At 36.8% G+C, this 16,287-nt stretch overlaps 1 protein-coding gene across 2 annotated transcripts; it reads right to left on the minus strand.

Moving 5' to 3' along the window:
• Window positions 1-445: 445 nt before the first annotated feature.
• Window positions 446-16,214, minus strand: LOC105034837 (uncharacterized). 2 transcript variants are annotated; one of them, XM_010910143.4, is made up of 13 exons: window positions 15,743-16,214; window positions 15,580-15,635; window positions 15,347-15,427; window positions 15,148-15,221; window positions 14,972-15,054; window positions 13,574-13,677; window positions 12,841-12,983; window positions 12,714-12,761; window positions 10,201-10,253; window positions 3,604-3,688; window positions 3,456-3,522; window positions 3,241-3,361; window positions 446-910 (listed from the first exon to the last, which is right to left on the minus strand). In XM_010910143.4, the coding sequence occupies exons 1-13, from the start codon at window positions 16,051-16,053 to the stop codon at window positions 904-906; spliced, it is 1,233 nt and encodes a 410-aa protein (XP_010908445.2). In that variant the 5' UTR covers window positions 16,054-16,214; the 3' UTR covers window positions 446-903. The 2 variants fall into 2 exon arrangements, with proteins under 2 accessions (XP_010908445.2, XP_010908444.2); XM_010910142.4 differs by having other exon boundaries at window positions 3,241-3,351; window positions 15,743-16,210.
• Between the last annotated feature and the right edge of the window lie 73 nt (window positions 16,215-16,287).

Here is a 16,287-nt window from a genome sequence, read left to right on the forward strand (position 1 = left end):
TCATAAAATAAAAAAAATACAAAACCCAATTCTCTGAGTGATCCATTATCTCTTTCTTTTCTTTCTTGAAGAAAGAACGCTTAATAAGCTATATGACCCTTAATCAATCCATTCATATTTTGACTTTAAAGTTTTACCGAAAAAGACTGTATTACAAACCGGTCATTTGGTCATAACAGGCAGTAGCAGTCGCAAGTGCTGGAGCAAACGGACCAGAGAAATTCCCCAACAACTCTTTGACGAATTTGATCTTCTAATGTTCCAAAGAAAAGAAACCATCAACCAATATTCATCAACAACACTGATTCTGCTTCCAAACAGAAATGAAAAGATGCTAAAATGTCATGGAAGGGGCATTCAGCATATTGCAATTCATCTGTTGGAAGTGATTTTAAGCAGTTCACACACCATAGAAAGTTCTCTGAAACATAGAACTAAGAAAAGATTAGTGCACAAATTCCAACGTTAATGTTCAGAGGGAGAATTGCACAGTTCTCAGCCAACAATGCTGAGGATTTAACAATATTATGTTTACTCTGCCGCCAACAAGAACTGAATCTATAAAACTTCACCAAAGCCACTACTGCATGCACGAAAATGCCACCCTAATGATACAAAATATACTCATGCAGAATCTTCCAATCCAACTTACAAGCAATCACCGGGAGTAGCTGCAATATGCTTGATTGCTACTGTTTACAATACACATGGCACCAACCTGAACATCTGGAAGAGAGGAGGCTTTTGCACATGATGTACAAAACCAGCTAATCAGAAGCTCAAAAGTTTTCTCCATTTATGTTCATATGTTCCAATATGTCTCTGCGATCAAATGCTTCATCATTGGCAGCTGCATTGTTCACCTCCTTGGGACAAGAGAAGGACCATACCGAGGAACAGTTCTCATCGCCTACAGAACATAGAGAGAACATGGTTGAAGTGTATCACTGAAGTAGTTGGAAAGCAAAACAAGAAACCCTTGCCATTGATTTAATTAAGAGATTGTGGAGTTAAAACAGAATAATATAATAAACTGATTAAGCACAAGGCATTCTTTAATATTGTTTCAACTAATAATTTTATAAAATGTAGTTCTTTACATAAGCCAAGATAGTCTTTAACAAAGCTTTATGTGCATAGTCTTGACAAAGCTTTATGTGCATTCTTAGAGATCCGTGCAATCATGCTGCTTATGGTTCTCAATATTACTATGATAAACAGACTTGGTATAAAGCTTATCCATGTTTGGTATCTCCCTCCATAAATTCTGATACACATTAGGAAAAATGATACTAAAGGATGTCCACGTCAAACACCCTTAAGGCTCAAGCTTTTATCAAGAAGAAAAACCACACATTACAACAACCATTCGTGAACCTGTGCTTGTATATCTTGATCACAACAACAACACAAACAACAGGGGAAAAGCAAAAAACTGTGCTTCTTCAAACACCATCCTCCTTATGCAGTTAACAAAATCCCAACATCCCAAGCACATCTCACCACTCCCTGCTCAACAATCTTAACAGTTCTGGAGAAAAGGTGTCAAAAAACTTCACTATTAACAAGAACAAATGATCAAGGAACAGGGTATTAAGACTTAATCAATCTCCATCAGAGTTTGCCAAATATTTGCATAATGACATCTTCAAATACATCTCACCACAAAAGAATGGCACTACCGTCAAACCTAAGTTCTTGGTATGCACTCAACTCAAAGATGACCTTTCAATTTTTATACAAGAATTTCTTAGCTTCATTGAGAACTTTTACCATTGGCAATCAAATGTTTCGAAACTTATTCCTAGGCAATTATTTTCAGGAGGATGCAATAATGGTGAAAGATAAGTACTGAGGCCAAAAGTCGTGCAGAGTTGATCCTGATCCAAATTCACAAGATGGAACATGAGCACCAATTCATCTCAACCTAAACTTGACATAGAAACCAAAGAGTGAAGTCCAAGGAAAATGGATTGGACAAAATAAGACCAGACATGATGTATTACTGTTCAAAAAATTAGAGTTTGACTCATAAAATTCCAACAGGATCAATTTAGAAAAAACCACAATGCTGTTTTGAGTTGCGTATGAATATACAAGTATAGTGGCCCAACACAGCTATTTATGACTTCCCTTATCATCAAAAGAAAATAATAATAAAAAAAAAACAACTGAAGAAATGGTCAGTGAAACTTATCCCCCAGTGTAGCAAAAATAAGAAAACTATCAAGATTAATTGGATCTCCAAATTACCACTCCAAGCAAATGCCCACCAATGAGACATCATTAACGTTTTGTTTTTCAACCATTTCATCTACACAAAAAATAATTCAACACATTTAGCATCCACTACTTGTTTCATAGGAAGTCACGAAACTTGGGATCATCCACCAATTGCAAAATTAATCAACTAATTTCCGATACCATATGGTCATCCAACAACATCTCCCTTCTCTTTGGGATCTATGATCTACATGCGTTAATCACCATAGATACCACCTTCACACAAAAGTTGAAACCAAACTAACAATAAACATCTGCCAATCATATAAAATCCCTTAGTAGCCTGGGTCAGCGAATGACATGCCACATGAAAGGCCTCCCAGTTTGACAACTGAAACCCAAATATTTCTAGCCAAAATGTTAATAAAAGAAAATGTAAACTTGCACACTGCACCAAACTCTGAAGTTCTGAAAAACTACTGGAGCCACTAGAGCACCCAATACCATGACATGAACAACCTTTCCACATCTCCCCAGTACAACTGGTCTAGTTCTTAACATTTTTCAAAATTCTCTTATTTTCCCCTTTTGAGAGCCATAGACCTGCCCTTACCCCAAATCATACCTCAACCCAACTAAATACCTGTCATGGTAAAGTCTTGGAGGTTTTCATTGTCATACATGCCAAAAGGTCATATATCCATAAAACGAAGCTTAGTTACCTCGCTTGTCTTAATAATGTAGCTGGCAGCTCATAACAATGGAAAAATGGACATTAGTATAAGACATGATTAGAAAAATATCACGTACCAGAAAGACCTAGCATATCTGTTCTTGTATTCAAATAGAGCAAATCATCTCAAGAATAAACTATACATTGTTTGAACATAATAGTGCAGATGATTGAGGTTCTACACAGTATAACAAGTTGACATGTTTGGCATGAGAATTGGATGCATAAAGATGCAACAAAAAATTTTCAATACATGTGGCTTGAAAAGTTTAAGCAATTGATACCCTGCAAACTCAAATTCTCCTCCAAATTGTCTGGCATGCTGAATCTCCGGTTCCCTGATGATGATGCCGCCAGTGGCAGCGATGGATGGAAAGAGAAACAATTTACAGTATCTGTGAAGAACTGTGTATCAGTTAGCAAGGACAAGGAACAAGAACAATGACTGGTCAAAAGAAGAAATACTCTGCTGTTTTTGGAATTAATAAAAAGAGCATACCAGATGCAGCTTGAAATCCTGCTATCCATTGCCCAGTTTGAAGGTCATAAATGTGAACTAGGCCATCCTATCAGCGTGGAACATCATAAGCTGAGCCGGTTTTGTTTATTCAAGCTAAAATTCCTAACAAATGAAGTTAGAATAATACCTGCCCTCCTGTACCAAGGTGCCTACCGCAAGGCTCTATATCAAATGATATTCGCTGATTTGTATATTCTGCTGATCGGTACAATCTAATAATAGGATCCAAAGGAAGATTCATAAATTAAAGCTGTTTCAACAGAATCAACCCTGCTCATTTTTGTGAAAAGCCATGCTGCTCTTTAAAAAGGTATGACTTCTCCAGAAAAAGGAAAAGGATTTTCTCAAGAATAAAGTAAGAAACAAATGAAGAACAGGTGTTATGTGGAAAGTATCAGCTCTTTCAAAAATATACAATAAAAGGCATTTTTCATCAACTTCAATAATAAAAAGGATGATATAGAGACAACGAATATTTTCTTTAGAACCTAATCATGATTGCTCTTGCTGCTTGCTGCTTGCAAGAGAGGGAATAGTTCCGATATTATCAAATGAAGGTGTTGATATTAAACCTATCCTTTAATAGGTCAAGCAGTTCGATATGTAGATGAATGCTTTCAGCCATTTGGGGCTTGAACACTGTGGCAGTAGTTAACTGAAAAACTTCTTGCATATACACATAATCTGGACAGAAGAAACATATGTAAAAGGGACATGAGTTCCCAGAAACAAGATTTTATACCAAAAAATTGTCACATTAGCCAAAATCCATAGAATTGATAAAACTGTCCAGGTGGAAAGGAAGATGTCTGTCCATTCAAGGATACCAAGCCTCCTCAATGCTGCTGTCTCAGCATTACCCATCCACTTTGTGTCTACCTTCAAAATTCCAGCTTGGGTGACACAAAGGATTGATAAGATTTGTAGAGCTTCCCTTTCCTTTTGGAAAGGAACTACCTTGACCTCGAGGCTTTCGTGCTTAATAGCATGAGAGTTTGCACACAAATTGACGGTCTTAGAGTCAAGAATTTGAAAAACTTGAACATGGTACTCTAGGAAAGTAGTGTTGGAAATCCTTTAATGATGAAAATATTAGATGTATGCCTTAGAAGCCAATCAAACCGATACATTAATTCTTTCTAGGACATAATTTTGTACATGATCAAATTAATTAGGACAGTTAATTCTATTCATGTAGTATATGTGTTCATAAATCGTCCAGAGAATTAATAAGATGATGACACATATTCTCAAGAGTTGAGAATTTGAGATATGTGTCATTGATGGTTAATTTTCAAATTGCTCCCGATCGAAGGATCATCACGGGGACGGTGAATGATCCGGTAAGATTGGTGCATGGATCGCTTTTCTTAGGGTAGAGGAGTCTCGATTCTACAGTGTGGGGATATTAGAGTGAGAATACAGGTGGTTATTAGAGAACAATGATACTGAGCGTGATCAATACGAGAAGTCACTTGAATGTCTACTCACTCGTCAGTGACTTTTTTGATGCTATAGTAGTGTGACTAGTTTTTAGATCTGTGGTACCTCGGCTGTTCACAATGAGGTTGCTGTAATTTGACTGCACCATAACTCGATCTCTAGCCATACGGAGTCTTGAGATATATGATGGCTGCAGTAGGTTCATTGTAGGAATAGAATATGCACTTAAATGGAATCGATCGACCTTAGTAGTTAAAGAATAATCCTATGTAATTTATGAGATTGAGTTCTGAAGACCTTGATCAGAACAGAGTGAATGATGGAAAAGAGTTTCCATCAGATTTCACAAATGAACTCAAGTCGAATAAATCTTACATATGACAAACGATGGGATTTGACGAGTTTTCCATAACCTCCATCGTATCGAACTCACAATAGAAGAACTGAATCACACGGTAACTATACTTAGAAGTTCATCCTTCTGTTCTGATAGATTGTCACTACACGCTGCTAGACATTACTGATGAATTGTGAGACCAACGAGAATTATTTTGATGATCAATAATTCTCGATTAGTGAGTTGGAATTGTTCCAATCCATTGAAAAGAGTTTCAATGATATTTTGATGGAGATCAAAATATTTCTCACTATTAGATAGAATAGAACCTATCGGATCACACATAAAAGAGGTTTTAACTGATCGGATTGTTGAATCATTTTTGAATCACAAAAAAAATGACACTTATTAAAAGTAAGTGATAGGAGGATCAAAAAGAGTCCACTGGACTAAAAATCTGTCAAATGGCAATTGTTGCCGTGTTTATTTAATTTGAACAAATAATTGAGGTTCTAATCCTAATCATATTAAATCTGATTTAATCTAATTGGAGTTAGTTTAATTTGAGTCAAATTAGATTTGTCCTGATTCGAATCGAATTGGCTTCAAAATTGGATTAGGATTTGGACTCATTTTAATTTAAGATTGGATCCTAGTCAAATTAAATCAGATTTAATTTGATTAAATTTTGTTTGAATTTGACTCAAACTGGGTTTAATAATCTAATAGAATTAGATTTAATAAATACTTGACCTAAACCTATTTAGATTGGGTTTGACCTAATCTTATCCAATTATTTGACTTGGACTAGCATGGGATCCAAGTCCAAAGAGGAGTCCACATCCCACTTGATTTCCACATCCAAGTTTTCACATAGAAAATAGAGTGGGCATGGGATTAGTTGGCGTGGAGAAAGATAAGGAGGAGAGAGGTGGGCGGCAACAAGAGATAGACTTGATGTCTATCTCTAACAAACTCCCAACAAACCCTAGGTTTGAATTTAAATATGAGATAAAGTGGGACGTCTCCTATGGGATTTGAAGTTTCTTCAACGTGAGAAAGAGATAAGGACGCCCCAAGGTGGATGGATGTGAAAGGTTTTAACGAGAAGCAAGGTGGGCACCCCTTCTCCATATCTCTTCTTTCTTACAACCAATTGTTGGTTGTTAGATAACTCCCTCTCTCTCCCTTATCCAAGAGTTGGATATGTCTTCTTCTTCCTCTCTCCCAAAAATGTCCAAGAGTTGGACATGATTAAAATCAGATTGGATCTGATTTATTTTCTTAGTCCCTGAGATGGACGGTTCTCCTCTACCTTTCCTAGATCTAGTCCAACGATTGGACAAGAAGGAAGAAGAAAGAGATTAAATCTCTTGCCTTCTTCTGTAGATCTTGATTTTTTTTTGAAAAAAGAAAAAAAAATCAGATGTGATCTTATCCTCCTACTATCGATCTGTTTGATTCCTTTGAGAAGAAAATCAAAAGATCCAACCGATTCGATAATCCAGAGAGCGATCTTTGCAAAGGAGCTAACATCCCGATGAGATCGAGTCCTCCTAATCAAATCAACCTCGATGGATATCTGTAAAGATCGAACACTTGTGCGGCTATAACAGAACCTCAAAGACATCCACGAATTATCGGATTGTAGTGAAAATCTACTCGTGCAAAGGTATTAAATTCAGATTACCTTCTAAATCTTTAATCTTGTATTTAATGATGATGCTTGGATTTTATTTTGAGATATAATCTCATTATGCATGCTAATTAGATTAGATCTAATTATTGATTTGAATTTTTAAATCATTCTGATATAAAGTTATCCTCGCATAATGGTTTAACGTTATGCTGAATGGTTGTCCTAAAACGATGTTGAGAATTCAGATCTGAAATTTCTATTTTCACTGCGTTTAACTCTGTATAAAATTTTTGAAATTTCTGCATGCATACTTATCGCCATATGATGTTGACATCCAACAGAAAAGACTTCTTTGGATACCATTGGTTAAGAAGTTACACTAGAAAGAAAAAAATTAAAGCTAGATCCAAAAGAAAGAAAAAAATTGGACCTAGATCCAAAAGATCCATTTATCATATCACCCATTTGAAGGGATATTATCACATCATGGCCTTTGTTTTGAGCAGGCTAGCACTCACAGTAGACAGTGGGGAATTGGTCTGCTTCCAGAAGACACCTGAATTTGAGAAGTCTCATAGAGATCCTTGTTTCCTGAACTTGGGGAGCTATGTTTGTGAAAAAACCTCTCTGCAGCAAAATGTTAGAGGCAAAGGGAGAGATGCTGGAAAATATTGGTTCAAAGACCTTTCACTTGGGATCAAGAACAGGAGTGCGAATGATCTTACAAAAATTCCTAATTTGCTAACACTGGTTTTTGAGGGTGATAAGCCCATTTGGAAGATGGAATTTTTCAGTTAACTCGTACAAATTCCTTAATGAAGGTGGATTCTTATGCACCTTGTAATCCTCACTATGGAAAGTCCCAACAACAGAAAAAGCAAAGATTTAGATGTGGTTAGTCGTTAATAACAAATTGCACATTGAGGATGTTAATGGTCAGGCAAGGTTGGTTAGTTCAACGAGGGTGTGCTCTTTGTAGTTATCCAGAAGAAACAGCTATTCATATCTTTCTCAGCTGTTTGTTTGCTAAAATCATCTTGAAAGAGCTAAAAGTTAGATGGTGCATAACTGGCATGCTAGCCTCTTTGTGATCCTTGTGGACCGATTGGCAAATAAGACATGTTTATATGGATATCAGAGGTGTCTGGAATCCACTCGTGCTTGAGAGTTGTTGGTGTTCGTAGAGGAAAAAAAATGACCGGGTATCTTTAAACAAGAATGTCCTCCCAGTTGACGGTCTCGCACTGTATCCTATGTTTTTGTTTCTGAATGAAGAATACTCTAGTAAGAAAAGCTCTAGATGTTATAAGAAGGTCTGCGGAAGTTGTTAATCAATAAAGTAATGTAATCGAGGTATGATGTGCCCGTACTAGCACCCATACCAGTTGCCCAACAGTATGGTATGGTTTGTTCTGTTTCGGGCCAGTACCAACATAGCCCGAGCTGGAAAAAGAGGAGAAGAGGGAGAAGGAAAGAGAGGAAGAGAGAGAGAAGGGAAGTGAGATAGAGGGCTTTCGAGCCCCCTCTCCTTCGGCCACACAAAAATAGTGGTGGAGCCCCTATTCAAAGAGAGAGAGAGCGAGTGAGAGGGAGAGAGTGAGACTGAGAGAGGAAGAGAGAGGGCTTTCGAACCTCCTCTCCTCTAGCCACACAATAACAAGGGCGGAGCCTTGTTTCCAAAATGAACAAAGACTCCAGCCCTTTTTTTTGGAATTTTTTTTGAAAGAAGTTGGCCTAACTTCATTTTAAAAAAAAATTAAAAAAGAAAAAGGTCATAGCTGCTGGGACTCCACCACTATTATTGCACGGCTGGAGGAGAGGGGGCTCGACCTCTCTCTCCCCCCTCCCTCTCACTCTTTTCCTCTCTCTCCTTCTTCCTCTCTCTTGTTTTGCTAGATTTCTCAAATCGAGAGGCAAAATCATGCCTGTTTGTCCCTGAGACAGCTCTATATGCTCTGAACCGGACGATTCGGGGCTATATAGCATTCCTTGAATGTAACTATCCTTGCTGTTCCCTATAAATCTCCCCAACCTTATTGAGGAAGATCTACAGTTGTATTCTTTATTTTTTTCTAAGAAATCTAGTCGGCTTCTGCCACCCTTGCCCTCAAAAAAATAAAAAAATAATAAAAAAAAATAGTAGCATAACCAAATTTCTCCTAATAATTTACTTTCTTCAAAGGACTCTTTAAATCCTCATTAAAAAGCATACATGAGTAATTTAATGGACAAAATTAATTGTACATGTTAACAAAATGCAGCAATGTAGGACCTCACTCAAAAGGCCAGGCAAACAATGTTACTTAGGTTCCTTGGTCATGTATAAATATCCAAAATCAACATTGTGTCTTGTTTAATCCATGGCATCTTCACCAGGCTAAGCATCCAAATCTATTCAAATTCAATCACAAGTATGGCAAATCCAATCACAAATATCACAATCAGCCATGGTTAACCTAAATGGACCTATTCTGTAGCATCCCCTAATTTACATGGGCCATACGTTAGGTCCTCTCTGATACCATTTATGACAACCTAGGACCTCATTCAAAAAGGCTAGCCGAAAGATGTTATTTAGTTTTCTTGATTATATATAATTATCCAAGATATACCCAATGCATAACTGATATGGGGCTAAACACATGCCCGCACCGGTCCTCACACGAAATCTCCCAATTTGTTTTATCATTTCTCATTTCATAGAATGCAAGAAGCATTTTATCTATATTAAACTTAAGTTTTGTGGATTTTGAAAATATTTAGAACAAGTGCATGTTTTGCAATGTTGCTTTCCAAATAGATCAGGAGAACCAAAACTGGAACAGAAATCGATAACACTACCAAAGTTGCAATTGGAATTTCTTTGATTAAGCAGAAACTGAAACCTAGAATATAATCTTTCTTTAAAAATGAAGTTCGATTGTTGATGTTCTTTGTAAACCTGCCTAAATATCATTGCACTTATTATAATTGGCACCAAAGTATCTCAATGAAAAATCAGGGGGAGAAAATTACAAAATTTGATGTTCTATTTTGTGCAAAAAACCAACTAACTGTGTATCTAATACAAAATTTTGATGTTTTTGGTCAATAACTATTTTCTTAGTTTACTATGCAAAACAGTATTCCCTACACCAACTACATGCAACAGCATGATTACCATGACTTCAACTACTCTATCTGACAAATTAGCAAGCTAATAGCATAACATAGAAAGCATGAATTCAATTCACACTAGTAACAATATATCTGTATCTGGAAGAGAGAAGGAATAAACAATATCAGGTGGATCATAATAAACTTACTTGTAAACAACCTCAATGGTATTACGAATATCCCAGCACAAAATATATGGATCCTAAAGCAACATAAAAATTACATCATAAGCCACAAGTGAAGATGTAAATCTATGTTTTTCATATGTTATAAGATCAAATTCATCTAAAATGCAGGGGTTCATAGAAATGCTAAGATACATGTGTCTAAGACAGGAAAAGGAGATCTAAGAAAAAGTAGGTGACAATGAAAAAAGCTTTATAGGCTTTTTTGATCAAGGATTCAGCTCAATAAAGAAGCAATGATGAAGAAAAAATTGATTTAACATATATTAAAGCATATTGATGTGCATAGAGTCTAAATGAAGCAGCATTATTGGTTGAAGATTATATGTAACAAATAATATGTCTATAATATGTGGGTTTAAGCTAATAGGCAGAAATTCTTTTGCAGGGAGTGATTGCAATTTCAAAGAGAAATACGAACAAAGAGACTAGAGAATTAAGGAAGGTAATACAAAATTCAACATGACGAAGAAAGGGAATAAGGCAGAAAGAAAAGATAGAAGAGAAGTTAATTCCTTTCTATCATCATCAAATCGATCAGACCCTCTTCTCTTCCTTTTATAGGTAGAGAGATAACAAGCCTGAGTAGACAGGACCCGTTAGTTAACTGAGACAACTCCAGACTTTCTCTTTAAAGGAAAAAAGAAAAGAAAAAAGAAGCAAAGATAACTCTCTCTCTCTCTCTGTGACTGAAAAAATAACTTTTTTAGGCCATCTAAAATTGCAAAACTTATCTGCCTTGAGAATCCAACATAGAAGGCCATCAACTCAAAACACAAATGTAATGACTTAAAACCCTTCTTCACCAAACCTATTCTTTAAGTAGGACTTATGTACACTATTTTTTCCTAAAGTAAGGCTTCAAAACCCAGAACAATGAATAGCTAGACTAAGCATGAAAATTACTGAAAAAAATCTGCCCAGCTTCTCCTTAAAAAATGAATAATAAAAAAATTAATAAAACCTGCCCAACTCTAGACATTCTCTTTAAAGGAAAAAAAAAAAGAAAAAAGAAGCAAAGATAACATTGTCTCTCTCCTCTCTCTCAAAAGAACTTTTACTCTATTTAAAATTGCAAGATGTATCTGCCTAGAGAACCCAACATAGAATGCCATCAACGTCAACTCAAAACACAAATGTAATGACTTGAAAAACTTCTTCACCAAACCTAATCCTTAAGTAGGACTTACGTGCACTAACTTTTCCTAAATTAAGGCTTCAAAACCCAGAACAATGAATAGCTTTTAAATTGAGCGTGAAAATTACAGAGAAAAATCTGCCCAGCTTCTCCTTAAAAAAGAGAACAATAAAAAATTAATATTCAACTTAAATCTAGTCTAAAAAATTGCATTGCTAAACAATATGCCCACAATTCAGTTGCATTGATTGTCTGTTTTAACAAGTTTAATTTCCCAAAAGATATATTGTGATATCATAGTGAATTGACATAGTTTAATACTGGTCAAAGAATAACCTGAGAACAGGTTTCAACTTCAATTACATGGTCCACAATTTACCAATTCTTTTTTAACAATATAAGACCAAGAAACATCTTTTCTTGCTTACAATAGTAACTATCGTTTGTTAACATTGATCTGTGTGCTACAAATCTACCAATGATTTGGCTTCTCCTGCAAACTTGTTTATATCCTGAAGGGTGCAGAAAAGAAAAGTCAATACATCTCCCCCCCCCCCAACACACAGCAAGGTCAAGTATCATATGATCAACCAAACAACTGCTCAGACTAACTTTTCTTGTGATAAGTGCAATGCCCGAAGATAACACTTGAAATTTAAGGATGCCCAACATCTGCGGTATTCCATCCGCATTCTACCAACAAGTTGATTGGGGTACCCATGCATAATAATTTGGCTCTTAAATAAATTGTCTAAGTAGCTTTAGTCTGAATGTTTCATTAAGGCTTTGCATTAGTATAGGTACCATATTGCAAATATGAAGGTAAGTGTAGAACAATCCTCAAAATCATGGATGAAAAGGACTAAAATACTGGGGAAGATAGACAAGATATATATATATATATATATATATATATATATATATATATATATATATATATAAAATGAGCATAGCAAAGATACAAATGTTAATGTTGATGTGTGCTAAATCAGTAAGGTAAACCCTGAAAAAGAAATACCATAGGAACCTTAGGATCGCACATTCAAAGGACAAGGGAAGGTAGTGAGACTAATTGACATAGTATGTAAAGTTGCAGCATAAATCATGAGAACAGGGTATGGACTATGGAGAAGGGTTTAAACTATTGGATAATGATATGAATTAGTAGAGCAGCAGATTTTAGAAAAGCAAGATGTAAATTGTGTGGAATATTCAAACAAGCTTAGAATGACTAAGGATTTGTAATGTGGCTGTTAAATAAATGGAATGTGGTTACAGTGATGATAGAATTATTCTTTCAATAAACAGGTACTTGAGAAAGCTCAACACTTCAAATTACCTTTCGTCCTCCAGTATATAAATAATTTCCATCTTTTGAGAACAGAACCTGAAAATGTAAAAATTAATCAGCCAATTATTGACCCAACATGTTGTTGGATATAAAATATGCAGAAAGCCTTAGCAACCTGTGTAACACCACCTTCTTGGCCATGTAAAACATATAAAGCTTCCATATTATCCTCTGCATAAACTGCAGTTGTCTGGCTGTAAGAGCCAATAGCAAGCATCCCACTATGAGTGGGAGAAAAGGCAATCGAAGATACAATACCTATGGAAAACACATTTGAAAAAAGTTGTTGTTTCAGCAAAAATTACTTGAGAAAGAAGATGAGAAGTTAACCCGTTAAGGATTGTAGTAATTATCATGCTGAAACTCAAGTTTAGAAGAACTGGAATGAAATGGACAAAAAATCTGTTCATTGTTAATCAATGAAACTAGTCAGCTAGCAGAGTCTAATAAATCAGATGAAAAGCAAACTTGAAGCTCCACTTTTTAAATGAACCAAATTTATATAACAGATGGGTATCCAACTACGGGTGTTATCAAATGTAAAATAATAAGCATGTGGTTTCCTATGTGCAAATGAACACATCTTCATAAAGAAGATAGATATAGCATGAATTCATTGCCTTCAATGCTTATGTTATCGATTATATGCAATAATGGATATAGAAAGTCGTATCTGATCAGTTTATTTGCGAATTCCAGTATTCCAACAAGAATGTCTGATCATTAAGGTTGTATTTAATAGACATCCAGTGATTCATACTAAAAAGCTAAAGCTGCTAAAACCCTGTAAGCAGACTTCTTCTAAACCACAAAACTCAATACTATATCACCTAAATGCAAATAACTACCTGAGGGGCCATCACTGCCTTTTTGCAAAGAATATTGTTCAAAATCTCGACCAGGGCGATGTACATCAAACACTCTTAAAGCTTTATTATATCCAGCAAAGAGCCTACAGAACAACATAAGAAATATTTATAAGGAATTATGGGTGGATTTAAACAGGGTCGTGGTTTCTAAAATTGAAACAAAGGAAGGTAAAAGGATGCTGCATGTTTGGTTCATAAGTTCATATAAATATAATTCATATAATACTGCTTGGAGACATAAATGTTGAGAGAGGAAAGTAGAAAACTAAATTCTTTTGATAACTTCATAAAAACTATGACAACATTACCAATTAGTTGATTCTAACATGTACAAGGCAAGATATACAGTTCAATTGGACCAGGTGCAGCTGATGAACATAATACAACTTCAAGTTCCAAGCTATTCCATCACAGACTCAACATCAGAGTAACTTGAGCAACTGCCTTAGAAAGATGCATGAGGCCACCCTGAAAGGCCACACCCCCCCTCCCCAACCCCAACACAAAAAAAAAAAACAAAAAAAATAAACGGGAACTCAAGGTCCGTCTTTGAAGTCCATTTGATTCAACATTAGTTGGTGTCAATATGTACATCAACTTTATATGTATTAATCATTCACAAAGTTCTTCTCCAATCGCTTGGTGTTCTTCTTATCTCATGATCTCATCAAATAAGCCAATCAACCATATTATCTGATATTCATGCCTCAGTTGATATTTCATTTGGCCCTAAAGCTTGACCCTTCTGCATCATACTAAATTAAATGATGATGCATATACCAACTCACTAAATATAATTCTTATAATTAAACTCCTCTGATAAAGTCCACTATCAACAATTTCCATAACAAGCTTTCCATGTTTGTTAATCTCCCCATCACTCACCGTAGTTTTGTTGTAATTTCAGTGCGTCTAACTTGATCTATATTTCCAATTATCCTCTTGCTCTTCTGATAAAACTTAAGATTTCCTTATCATTGTCATCTAAACTCAACAAATACAAAATCATCATCAATCACATCTTCCCCTCTCAAGATTCTGTAATTTTATCTCTTCTTTTATTGCCCCCAGTCTCCACACCCATAACTGCTACCTATGGAAAGTGGCTGAAATTTCCTCAAGTATCATCTAAACAAATTCTGAATGTTGATTATTTTCCCTTTTCAGGTGTACATTATCTCCACATGTGAAGTTGTAGCAAACAATTCCACAAAGTACTAAATTTTCACCTTATAAGGTTGTTCTTGCGACATAATAGCAATACCTAGCATTTGTAAGCGTTGACCAGAGAAAGTTTTCCCAGTTTTATCGAAAGAGTAGAGTGATATAATCAAGAGAGTGCAAGAAAGAAAGAAAGAAGAGGGTAATATTCAGTACTTGGTCCCAGCGGCGTTGAAAGAGATGGAAAGTGCAGCTGTTATTTCATCCATGGCATCATATGCCCGGTATGTGCAGCGGAGCTGTCATCATCAGCGCGAAACAAGCTTCATGCATTCATTCATCAATGGAAAGGAAGGAAGAGATAAAATCCTATGAAGGAAGTTGGAAAGCACCTGACCAGAAATAGCATCCCAAAGATGAACTGGATGGTCACGGGTAGTGCTTGCAAATACACAGGTGGTTGGATCTGGAAAGACAGTAAGCAAGTCCACGCATCATCAACTGAAATCGATCTACTGATAACAAGAATGGACTTTTCAGTTCCCGCAGTTGATTTCTTCAATGATGAAGCAAATGCAGAGGAATCTTCACCTGATGCATACATGTAGGGATACCAACAGAAGTCGTATACCGTCTCTGCCTCGCTCACTATGACACTGGAAGCATAGGAATCTGCTACACGAAGCATCGTCGTTAAAGGCGAAGCATCGTCGTTAAAGTGAATACATCAACTTCTGGCACAAAAGAAGAAGAAGAAGAAGTAGAAAGGAAAATGCTAATACGCAGAGGCTCAGGAAGTGATAATATAAACAGCAGTATCGCACCCTGATCATCTACAGGTGCCTCGCGGGCCACATGATCGTTGAAGGCCTCCTCCGGTCTGACATGAAAAGGGAACGATGAGGAGGAGGAACAAAAAGCACCACAATAGACGGATGGAAGAAGGATTGGATTGGTGGCGTGGCGGGAGGGATTTTCTTGTCTTACAGGTAGAACAAGCGAAGGGTGTTGTCGTCTGAGCTGGTGAGGAAGCAGGAGCCGTCTGGAGACCACTTCACCCCTTTGAGGAAGTTGTCGCTATGGCTGGCGCCCGTGCGGAACTGCTGCCAGAAATGGAAGACCCTGCGCGGGGGGGCGTCGAATCTGAGCACCGGCCACGGGGTGGTTTCCTCGAGCTCCGTGCCCCAACTACCGGATTTCTCCGGTTCTTTCTCCTCCTCCTCTTCTGCTGCTGCCATTTCCCCTTCTTCTAGTTCCAGCTGCTCTTCCACTCGCACGGGCTCGAACGGTGGAGACATCAGAAAAGTCCTCCGAAGGGAAGGGTCAGAAACAAGTTTCTCGATTTATTAGAGATTCGAGAAGACAGCTAAATTGATCCTCTGCGAAACGCTGCCGCCGGAAGATGGAGGGGGGCGGGTAGCGTTGGGGAAAAAGGAACAGCAGCGGACGATGATTTGGACCGTCTGATGGATGGATAGTGATAGAGCTCCGATGAGTTTCGAGGCTTTTTAATCCTATGATCTTCCCCTTGA

This window comes from Elaeis guineensis, chromosome 13 (genome assembly GCF_000442705.2).
Source record: "Elaeis guineensis isolate ETL-2024a chromosome 13, EG11, whole genome shotgun sequence".
Classification (NCBI taxonomy): Eukaryota; Viridiplantae; Streptophyta; class Magnoliopsida; order Arecales; family Arecaceae; genus Elaeis; species Elaeis guineensis.

What these genes read in the sequence shown, in the direction of transcription:
- LOC105034837 (XM_010910142.4), bottom strand. Translation starts at nt 16,053, where the DNA reads ATGTCTCCACCGTTCGAGCCCGTGCGAGTGGAAGAGCAGCTGGAACTA. An exon ending in TATATACTGGAGGACGAAAG is followed by an intron (nt 10,254 to 12,713) that starts GTAATTTGAAGT and finishes ATGTTGCTTTAG; the next exon opens with GATCCATATATTTTGTGCTG. An exon ending in AGGATTTCAAGCTGCATCTG is followed by an intron (nt 3,352 to 3,455) that starts GTATGCTCTTTT and finishes AGTTCTTCACAG; the next exon opens with ATACTGTAAATTGTTTCTCT.